The sequence below is a fragment of the Mytilus trossulus genome, chromosome 10 (assembly GCF_036588685.1).
Source record: "Mytilus trossulus isolate FHL-02 chromosome 10, PNRI_Mtr1.1.1.hap1, whole genome shotgun sequence".
In the NCBI taxonomy this organism is placed as follows: Eukaryota; Metazoa; Mollusca; class Bivalvia; order Mytilida; family Mytilidae; genus Mytilus; species Mytilus trossulus.
Genome location: NC_086382.1, coordinates 56,655,254 through 56,667,341, shown reverse-complemented (window position 1 = coordinate 56,667,341; position 12,088 = coordinate 56,655,254). Strand labels below are relative to the sequence as shown.

The window sequence follows — 12,088 nt, the reverse complement described above, 5'->3', positions numbered from 1 at the left end:
GTATTAAAAGGGAGAATGTATCAAACATGATGTGATACATTATGAGGAGTATGTGAGGTAAATCTGGGTAAAAATGAAAAGCAAAGGTTTTGTAGTCGAAAAGACGGTAGCACGAAAACGTCTGCATTTTTGCAACATTTCCTCATACTTTTAAAGTCATGCTTAAGCAATAAACTAAACGTGGATATCCGATTTGAAAATTGGTACGCAAGACAAGCAGTTCATTTAATCAACGACTCATCAGTGACACTCGAATTTGAATGTTTAAAAGATAAGAAGAACAAAGTTGAAAATTGTCGACGAACCAAAATTTCGATGGTTTTGAAACTACAGATAAGGTCGTCTGTGTATTGAGTCGTCTGTTACCATGTTTATAGATATCTATGAAATTGAAAGGTGTTTTTTTTAGATAGTTTTGGTAAATGCAAGCTGTATTGACAACCAAATATAAATCGATTTAACGTCCTTTTTTTTTACACATAATTCTTGATACACTATTCTTCCAGTCTCAAAACAAGTGATCAACAAAGAAGACAAGAACAACCATGACAACAATAAATGTTTCCGTCAGTGGTTTCAACTTTTTTTTTAGTTCTCCTGTGAACCAAAGCGGTAACTACATAAGCATATTTTGGTATGTTTAAATCCACATGGTAGTAACCATTCACATGCCTGCGTATTGGCATGTTGTAAGTACCAATTCACAGCCCATGTTTCAGTGTATTTGATTTACTTCCTCGAAGTATTCATCCATCAGTCCATATTTGGCGTGTTTGAATCACAACAGGGAAGCATCCTACACAAATCCGCGTTTCGTTTGTTTAAAAACGCATTACTAAAAAAATACCATTCACGTCACATTTTAACCTAGATTCCTGCATGTGGGATTACATCAGAATTGTACAAATATTTAGGAATGTTTGAAATACATAAGAGTAGCATCCAAACATAAGTTCGCGTTTCTGCATATGTAAATTCCATCAGAGAAACATTCATTCTCCATTAAGTGTTCCACTATGTTTGAATTACACTACGGTTGCATCCAAAACAATCTCTTGCTTCTGTACGTGGGAATAACATTCTGGTATTCGAAATACAAATTTGTAGCTACAACGGACCTGTCCATTTTGAATCATAATTATATCATGGTATCATGTATCTACTATTTAGCTTGGTTAAATTGTCGAAGTTAAATTACATGTGGGTATCAGTTGTTCACTAGCTGACGACCCTGGTTAATTGATATTTAATAAGTACGTCAAGCGCAACTCCCAAGTCATTGTCACATGCTATTCATACAGTAGATGAACTGCTTATACTCTGCCACTGAGGCACCGATATCAAGACGATGTTACTGTGGTTGAATTGTTTTGTTTACGGTCTTTTTCATGGATTTGCGTTGCCATCCATTTCAAACCATCACCATATCCAGTTTGTTGAACTACACTGCTCATAATTAAGGTACATGGTCTGATGCTGGATTTCTCATCTGCATTTATCTGTAAATGGAGAATAGCTACCGCAATTTACATATCAATATATATATGAATGAGACAACTTAATCATAGAAGTGAACCTTTTTTAATTTGCTGAAATATTTTTGTCGCTCTCGTAGCAAATTTGTCACAATTTTTCTCGCTTTTTGTTTGTCCGTTTGTTTCATATTTTTGTTTTGATCTGTTATATGAGTAAAGATTTATAGATTAACAAGAGGCTGTCACAACGACAGCAAACCGGATTTATTAGTATTTATTTGTGTCCTGGCAATATCACAAGAACCATTACTGATGATTGGTGAAAGTGAAAATCGTCAATATCAAATTTGACCTCTATGTTGTCATCAGTATCAACATAATAAAATTTGAAAAGCTTAGATTGAATGGTTCGTGAGTAAATGCACCAACGTGAATGGAAACACCATTTTACGATCTTTCAAGAACCATAACTCCTGAACTGTAAAAGTCAAAATCGTCATTATTAAACTCAACCTCTATTTTGTCATCAGAAACAACATATTAAAATTTGAAAAGCTTTGGATCAATGGTTCATGAGAAAATGCATGGACATGACTGGAAACACCATTTTTCAATCTTTCAAGAACCATAACTCCTGAACGGTAAAAGTCAAAATCGTCATTACTGAACTTGACCTCCATTTAGTCATCAGTAACAACATATTTAAATTTGGGAAGCTTTGGTAGAACAGTTCATGCGTAAATGCACGGACACGACTGGAAACACCATTTTACGATCTTTCAAGAACCATAACTCCTGAACGGTAAAAGTCAAAATCGACATTATTGAACTTGACCTTCATTTAGTTGTCAGTAACATCATATTAAAATTTTTAAAGCTTTGGTTGAACGGTTCATAAGTTAATGCACGGACAACATTTGATTGCCGCCCGCCCGACCGCCCGCCGAGCATCCCCAAATCAATAACCGACATTTTTGTCACAAAAATCCGGTTAAAAATTGAAAGAGTCAAACATGCGTGTAAAATTAGCTGACACGTTCACTTAAAAGTGTGTTTATCAAGTTTGATAAAGTTATCTCACCTTTTTGTTTTAACAGTTATTTGTAACATAGTTGTTTGTTTCATGCTTGTTTGTAAGAAGTTTAATATTCATTTTGTAGATCATGAACATAATAGTTAAAATAATATGAAAATAATTCATAGATAAAATTTTGCATTCACTTTCTTGTTTTATTTAAATTTGTGTGTATGCTTATTTGATTAAAAAGTTTCCTCTTTGTTGCTGTTTTTCTCGGTTCTTTTGTCCTATTACCTTTTAATATGAGACTTTTAAAAAATAAAATCTTATTGCATAGATGTTCGAAGAACTAAACGTGTGTCTGTCAGTCTGTATTATCATTGAGACATTTCTGCTATACAACCAGGTTCAGTCCACCATTTTCTACTTAAGAAAATGCCTCTACCATGTCAGGAATATGACAGTTGTGATCCATTTGTTTGATGTGTTTTAGTATTTAATTTAGTAATTTGATTATAGTCTTCCCTTTTGAATTTCCTTGGAGTTCAGTATTTTGGTGATTTTGCTTCTTTCTGTATTTGTGTTTATTATAATAATTTGCTCGCCCAAACTATTTAATCATGTATAACGAAAACATAAGTACAAAAAATGTACTTATATTTTCAAATTATCGATAATTATCGTATCATTTTCATACAATCGATCCTCTTTATATTTTTTTATTATTATTGCTACATGAACTTACATTATTAGATATATGTTGGTCTATTTCTAGCTCCTTGATGAGTTGTTCTTTACCATAGCAACCTGTTTTATCTGCTTTGTTACCAAGAAGAAGAACCGGTACATCATACAAATCTTCATCTGTGAGGATACTCTGAATAAAATGGAAGCTTGAAATTTTACATTAGTCTTAATTTATTTCAAAAGGAATGTGTCTTCCCATGCATTTGTTCAATTTTTGTTGTTGTGATTTATCATTTCTTCTAAAAAATTGTTTGGCGTCCAACATCACTGAAAGGAAATATATGCCTCTTTAGTCGTACTATAAATTGACAGTAACACCAGATAAAGAAGGCAGTAATAAGGTATTAATAAGAACGGACGGGTATGGTTTGATTTAAATTGATATAAAATATTTTATTTTTTATTGTTTGGTGACAGTCGAGTTTCTGACTTTGTTTGTAAGCACTGTGTCTAAATTCAAATATAATGAGTATATTACTACCTTACTGTTCCGTGTGCTTGAAGAAGTATTTCATTACTTACTTTTGATGTTTAACAAGTCACTATTAATCTTGAAGTTATCTTTCATGCATATGAACTAGTATTTTATTACTTACATCTAATTCTTGTCTAGCCTCTGGTAGTAACTGTGAGTTTGAAGCATCAACAACGAAAACTATACCTTCAACTGCTGGTATGTATCTTCTCCAAAAACGTAGTGCTGTAATAAATCGTAGATCATAATAATTGATTGTTCTTCGATAGGTAGAATTTTCATTGAATTGTTCTAATATTTAAGCATCAAATTTATGATTCAACGACATGAGAATGATTTGCGATTCCTCGAGTGAATGAAATGTATATTTTATAGTATTAAAAATTAATATTTGCTTTGTCATTCTGTTTTCCAATGTTTTTTCTTTTATAGCGGATTCATTTTGTGAACCGAGCTGGAGTCCGTTCACAGTGTGAGACATAGAGTACGAATATCCAGTATTTCATTAGGGTAATAATATGTTTAAAAAAAAGAATTATAACATCTATTTAATAATCAACTTAAAATATAAAACAGAAAACAAAACCCAATTAATGGCATTAAAAAGGGCCGATGTTTACACCAAAGCTTCAAAATTGCAAAATAAAAATAACATCACTTTTATGATTTAACATGTATTTGTTTCCCTCCTAGGCTGAAAAATCAAATCACTGATGACCACACAATTTTTGTTCCCTCGATTTCGTCATCACCGAGTGTGTAATTCCCATGGGCAACTATTAAGCACGATATCTGATTTATATTCCGGGCCAAGTGAAACCAACCTTAGTTATTATTGTTTATCGTTTTTAATGTTTTTGCTCTATTTTTATTTTTTTAAGTAGTGTTTTGTCAAAAAAGTTTATTTGATCTCGACATGTTAGTTCTTTTGGAATGTAGCCTTATAATCATTCGTCTTTTAACCGCATTTGTGGTCACATTGTAGGGGTCTTGATTTGAAAGCCTGAACTCGACGGTTCAAACCCCGGCCGGATCAGTCCAAATTTGAAACATTTGCTGTTGATCCGTCTTTTTTCTCTCTATTTTAGATTTTTAATTTTCATTTGTATCTTTTAATTGACAGATTTTTGCTCCGCGATGATAATTACCTAATATGTGACCTCCTAGATCATACCCTTTGAATGTCACGTTATCAATGGTAAACTCTTCATCCCCTACAAAAATAAATTCAATTAATAAAATACAAGTTTGATCTGAATCTTAGGTTATTTATTGGGGTATGTCTGTTGTTGTCCGCTGATATGGGTATTGGTGCTGATGAAGTATGGTGTACTATCGAATACTATTTTTATTCATATTATCCTTTCTATAATCCTGGTACCTTTGATAACTATTATGTTATAAATAATTAGTATATTTATCATTTAGAGGTAAATTTCCAACTGGAGAGCCCCAATTCTTATCAGCATTAACTTTGTTACACTGTTCCTCTTTATTTCAGTTAAAGTCTGTTGAGATCCTTTTTGATGACAGTTCCTGAATGTATTTTGAATCATACAAACGTCACCATGAACATTAAATCATTAAAAAACTTACTGAAAATAAAAAAGTAATGGCTCCGTGGAATACAGATGACCCCGTTTGTAAGTAAACTACAAATTCGTCATCTTTTAAATCAAAGGAGCATACAAGAGAACAGTGAAAACGACACCTACTTATTTCGAAATTTATTTGCGTTTGGAAGTCATGAGCATTGTGTATCAGTTTCATAATATCAGTTTCATAATATTTGGTTGAGGCAAACTTACATTAGAATACGGAAAAGGCAAAATTAGCAATTCTGTTTTATTTATAAAGGGACATAAATATCAATACTGTTGTAAGTGATGACAACCATATACAACATAAATATTCGTTTGATGACAATAATCATTGTGTATAAGTTTGAAATCATTTGGTTGAGGCAAAATAAAGTTAGAGAACTAACACTTATTTTGGAACGTACGCACGGGTAGACGTATCGGAAAGGGTAAAACTTAATGCCTCCTCCGCCACCGCAGCGGCAGAATAATCTTTTAAGAATTCATTATTTATGAGTTTCATACTGATGTGTTACACACGAATAAGAGTACGAAGTATTTAATTTCAACATTTTATCAATGTGTATGTCTGTTTTATAACATCACAATCACTGATACAGATTGATAGAGAAAACTGCCAACTACTTATATATGTACAACTTACAGGGATGAACTGTTGGTGAGTGTTGAACTAGACGATCATGCTTCAGCCGACTCAGAAGAGTAGATTTTCCCGAGTCGTGTAGTCCGAGGATAAGCAAGTTGCATTTCCTGTTGATAAAACCTGCAATGGTAAACTTTAATAGTTGTGATTGTGAATATTTAAAAAGTGTAAGGCGATACATCATTAATTGTTTTATGGTTGAATTAAAATAGTTTGCTGTGTTTGCCAGATCTTTAATTTTCCGAGTTCCAATACCTTACTAAAATGACGGTGAACAATTTGAACCTTAAATCGTATCAAACAAAAGGAAAGAAGAATGCGTATATATGAGACTAAAATGCATCTGCTTGTTCATATGCCAGAGTCGATATGTATATTACGATACATGACATTCAAAAATTAACATACCACAAGAACTGTGAAATTGTTGCCACTCAAGTTCGAACTTGATGTTGGAAACTAGTAGATTGATGTATATAACAGTAAGAGTGTGGAAAGGGTAAACTCACGAATGTTTCAATTTAAAAAGGGACAAAAATCGAGGACGGGGATAGTGACGCCATCCAAATCGAACTTAATTTGTGTTTGGTGGTAGTGAGAATTATATCCCAGTTTCATCACATACGAGTGTGGCAAAGTAAAGTTCGAGTGCGGAAAAGGTTAACACAGCAACTCTTCTTTATCTGTACATGGATGGTAAGAGTGACACCACCTAAATTCGAACTTATTTGATGGTAATCAACATTGTGTATAAGTTTCATAAAACGTTGCAAATTGGTTACGGAAAATTTGAGTTAGGGAACGGAATCCTCACGTAAGGCTAAACAGACGGACTAGTGTTAACCATAACGCAATGATAAGATAAAAATAATAACGAAAAGCCATAATATACTTAAGAAAAATTCCCCATTTATACATACCAAAATACTGCAGTATACTTGTAACCCAATCAGACAAAATCATAATGATGTTCCGTGTTCGATTACTAAATACATAACTGCCTACCTTTGTTGTGTATTTTTAGTGTATTTTTAAGTATGACAAGTAACATTTAAATATAGCCTTCATTGATATCGATTTATTAATGGTCAATATCTATAATCCAATATAACAAATCTTGGCCTCCATACAAAAGGCGACGTTACATTTTTTCAGTTTAAGTATTAGAAATATATCATGAGAGATTTAAAAAAAGGGTTATTTATTTTGTTATATAGTCTATTCAAGTTTTGAATTTAATTTGAAAATAAGGTACATGTAATGTTAAACGCGATCGTAAAAATATGAAGAATTTGTGATTAATGATTTATAAATCAACATAGATTTGTTTGTTGGTTATAATTAAGTTACATTTATAGTTTATAAATTTATGTTTGAAACAACGTGGCTTTTTGTACAAACAAAAGACAGTACAGCAAACCAAATCATGAGTATTAAAAGAGGATTTTTTTCTGTTGATAATGTAGTTACAATAAATGGTCGGTATAAGGTTTCTCTCATTGTAATTTTAAATATATATATAATGTCAAAATTTGTGTTTAGGATATTGTTTTTACATCAACATAAAAAAACAATACTAGTAAATGATCTCTCTCGTCATGTGTAGAAAAATGTGTAATTGTGTCTTATTGTTTAAATCCAATTACTTAGATATAACAAGTTGTGGTACGAGTGCAAATGAGACACCTCTCCATCCAAGTCTCAATTTGTAAAAGTAAACCCTTATATGTCAAAGTACGGTCTTCAAAACGGGGTATTGGTTCCATAGAGCAGCAAGCTATAATGGGCTTCACAAATGATTCAAACGGGAAAACCAACGAAAAAATCTATATAAAAAAACCAGGAACGAGAACCACTTAGTGTGTTAGACTCCTTCAAATATATTTAGCCATGTTAACTTTTTTGATTCAATCATCCCTTGATACGAATGACCACGTATCAATCGACTACACCCTGTTTCTACATGTTTGGTATAAATCACGGGGTGATACATAATCTAGCTTTTGCTATTTAATGTTTGAATAAAATCAGGTAGGCATCCATAAAAAAACACTAACGTTTTGATGAATGAGTTATTTCAACGAAGCATTCATACAATTAGCTGTGCTTATGTTTGTCTGAATAATATGATGATAGTTTCCATACACTAGCCCTTGTGTCGTCATGTTTTTACTAGTAGGTTCATACAACTTCTTGGTAATGTTAATGAACAACTTGATTGCAACAATTTAGTATTCCGTGCTTTGGTATGTTTGAAAAACATCAGGTCAGTATCTATGTCAAACCCTCTAAGTCAGTTTATTTTAACAGCTTCGCCATTTTAAAGTCCCGTTTAGCATGTAGCAACAATTCATTCCTTCGTCATGTTTCAATTACACCAAGGTAGTTCCTAAACATACTTTAGCAAATATTGATAATAACCGGATGGCATCCACACAGTAGGCCGTGCATTAACATGTTTAAATTAGACCTGAGTAGTTTCATACACCTACTTGGGCATGTTTGGGTAATAACCGGGTAGCATAGCAGTCAGTGCATTGGTATGTTTTAATTACGCCAGATTAGTTTCATACACCTGCTTGGGCATGTTTGGATAACTACCGGGTGGCATCTTCACATTATTCCGGGCTTTGGTGTGGTTGAATTACATCAATTTGTCGTCCATACACAACCTTTTGAATTGTGTTTGAATTACAATCAATTTGTATTCATACACAAAATTAATGTTTGCTCGTCACATTTACAATCTATGAGAGTAGCATCCAGCAATTTACTCTGCCTCGGCATCTATGAGTAACATCAGTTTGGCATCTTTACACTGTCATTTGCCTAAACATGTTTTAATCGCCTCAGGATAAAATATGTACAATAGTTTCCCCCAGGGCATGTTAAATTGGGTAGATTCCATATTAAATTTCAAACCAAGTACCTTTTTAAGCTAGTATTCGTGTATTTATCTGTCCTATATGTTTTCCCATATATTTGTATTGTATTTCTGTCATGTAATGTTGTCATTTTAATGTTATATTTAACATTGCCATAATAGCAGGAGGTTTGGCATGCCACAAAACCAGGTTCATGGGTTGTAGGGTATCACCAGCCCAGAAGTTAGCACTTCGTTGTTGACATGAATATCAATTATATTGTCATTTTCATAAATTTCCTGTAAACTAACCTTTGAATTTTACAAAAATCTATGGATTTTCTTATCCCAGGAATAGATTACCATATCCATTTTTGGCACAACCTTTAGGAATTTTGGGTCCTCAATGCTCTTCAACTTTGTACTTGTTTGGCTTTATAACTATTTTGATCTGAGCGTCACAGATGAGTCTTATGTAGACGAAACGCGCGTCTGGCGTATTAAATTATAATGCTGGTACATTTAATAACTATCAACCCACCATGTTTTCTTAATGTCCTGTACCAGGTCAAAAAAATGGTCATTGTTATATTATAGTTCGTTTCTGTGTGTTTTACATTTTAATGCTGTGTTTCTGTTGGGTCGTTGATCTCCTCCTATTTTTGATGCGTTTCCCTCAGTTTAAGTTTGTAACCCGATTTGGTTTTTTTTTTCTCTATCGATTTATGAGTTTCGAACAGCGTTAAACTGCTGTTGCTTTTATTCGGCGTGTTATCATAGTACCATTTATACACTAAACCCTTTTTGTGCTTCTTTTTAAATTGCATTAGGGTAGCATCGTATAATGTACAAGTTTGATGTACAGCAGGATGGCATCTTATCAATAGCATATATACACATCTTCACTTCTCCGTCCTTCTGGGTGTTTGAATAAAACAAGAAGATCTTCAATAAACTAGTTCGTGTTTTGGTATGTTTGAATATTATCCGAGTTGAATCCATACACATGTCCTTGTTTCAGCATGTTATATGTTTGTAAGAGTAGCATCCACCACTAATCCATGCTTTCGGTTTCTCGCTCAACTTTTTCGATACAACTAATTTACAGGTTGAATGGTAAGCTAGCTAGTATACCAGATTTACACACCCTTTTTCCGGAAACGCAAACTGTAAATTAAGAAATGCGAGAATATGACAGTTGTTTCTGGGTTAGTTGATTAATATTTGATTTTGTGAGTTTGAGGACTACTGCGTTTTGAATTTGACTTAGAATTCGGTATTTTTGTTAATCTTTGTTCGGCCGGTTAAAGGTTTCACTTTTAAATACATCTGGTTCAGCGCTTTTCAATGACGATACACAATATTCGTACGATATTATTTTGCTTTGTTAACGCACTGATTCCCATGTATAAACTGTATGTTTTATTCAATAGAGACATGATCTACGAATACAATTAGTATTAGCACCAATGAAGAGCGACGATATTGAATTCTTAGGAAGATTCAAAGTGAAACTTCGGGTAGTGCAGAATTTTTTATAAGTTTAAACTTTGAGAGGCTCGGGGTAACTGAACTTTCCATTTTAGGATATTATGTTTATGTAATTTCAATGTCAAAGAACCACATGTGCAACATATTAAATCAAAGCAGTATCCATACAATAGCATGGTCACCTATTTTACTTTTAGTTCAGTCAAAGTAATGGCACTAATAGTTATATGTCCTCGTATCTTTATTGAGATTTTATTTGTCCGTGACTGGATTAAATCTACTTGGTTTTCCTATTTTGAACTGTGTTCTGAAATATCAAAATAGATTACCAATCATTTGGATCATAACCTTCAATGTATAAAAAGTGTGAAAGTATTAAAGATACTAAATTGTTACATTTTGTGGTGTAGAAGAGCTAGCTCTTGGTTACAATTTAATTTGAAAACCAAAGGTTTCATCGAATGAAACTGTTGCACGAAAACTTCAATATTTTTGCTAAATTGTCTATGATTATAAACGTTATGTCAATAAACTCACCATAGATATTCCAACTAATATTTTGTACGAAAAATGCGAGTTTCGTGTACAACACGACTCACCAGTGACACTCGAATACAAATGTTTAAAAGGCCAAATAAAGTACGTAGTTGAATAGCATCGACGAACCAAAATTTCGAATACGGTATATGCCCTAGATTTTGTTACATTTGTACCGAATCCCAGCTCGTGTTTCGGTATGTTTAATTACATGAACGTAGTATAAAATTCACCGCCCGTGTTTCACCGTGTTCGGATTATATGACCGTAGTATCAGTTCGCATCGGTTTCGGCATATTTTAATTATATGGCCGAAGTACCTATTCACAGTCTGTGTTTCAGCGTGTTTGATTTACATCCTCGAAGTATTGAGGCACCAGACCATATTAGTCGTGTTTGAATAACACCAGAGTAGCATTCTACACAAGTCGCGTTTAGCAAAATGTTTAAGCTGTTTGAAAACCATAAAATTACCATCCACGTCACATTTTCAAGACGGGTTTCTCTGTATGTGTGAATTACATCAGAATTATATCTTTCAAGGCTTTGTAGAATAACATAAGAATATCACCTAAACATAAATCCGTGTTTGTTTTTTGGGTTTTTTTTGTAGGGGGGCATTTTTGAATTACATCAGAGAAACCTCGATTCTCCATTCAGTGTTTCGTTATGTTTGAATTACATAAGGGTTGCATCCAAACACAAGCGCGTGCTTTTGGATTTGGGATTAACATTCGAGTATTCGAAATACATCTAGACCTGTCCATCTTAATGTATAAAAGTGTTATTTCAGGATATCATCTGTATTCTAGTGCTTGGTTAAACTACATCTAGGAATCAGTTGTTCACTAACTGTAACAATTGTTACGATATTTGTATATACTTAATTGTTAACTTAATTTTGTTTAACTATATACAACTAAACTGTTATTATGTTGGTTAATAATTCAGTGTTTTACTTTCTTTCGTACTTTCTATATCTTTATATTGGTCAACAAAACAAACAGCCTCCACATTTTTGTCAATTTCTAAGTCGAGTTACTTCCCTTCTAACGTGTTTTTGAATTTTACAATAACGTAAATATTTGGGGCTAATGACAATATCTTCATGTTTTTAACCTTGTAAAAAAAGTTATAAAGAAAAGAACTTTAACATAACACACCATCAAACAACATGCATTCTTCAGTATTGAAGCCTGGTTTACCCAAAAAAAAGAGAAACATCATTTCAAATATCA

General features: G+C 33.0%; 1 protein-coding gene across 3 annotated transcripts; it reads right to left on the bottom strand.

Moving 5' to 3' along the window:
• Positions 1 to 524: 524 nt before the first annotated feature.
• LOC134686392 (uncharacterized) lies at positions 525 to 7,021 on the bottom strand. 3 transcript variants are annotated; one of them, XM_063546062.1, is made up of 6 exons: positions 6,965 to 7,021; positions 5,960 to 6,079; positions 4,864 to 4,929; positions 3,837 to 3,940; positions 3,239 to 3,370; positions 532 to 1,499 (listed from the first exon to the last, which is right to left on the bottom strand). In XM_063546062.1, the coding sequence occupies exons 1-6, from the start codon at positions 7,008 to 7,010 to the stop codon at positions 1,341 to 1,343; spliced, it is 627 nt and encodes a 208-aa protein (XP_063402132.1). In that variant the 5' UTR covers positions 7,011 to 7,021; the 3' UTR covers positions 532 to 1,340. The 3 variants fall into 3 exon arrangements, with proteins under 3 accessions (XP_063402134.1, XP_063402132.1, XP_063402133.1); XM_063546063.1 differs by having other exon boundaries at positions 555 to 1,499; positions 6,880 to 6,968; XM_063546064.1 differs by lacking the exon at positions 5,960 to 6,079 and having other exon boundaries at positions 525 to 1,499; positions 6,880 to 6,965.
• Between the last annotated feature and the right edge of the window lie 5,067 nt (positions 7,022 to 12,088).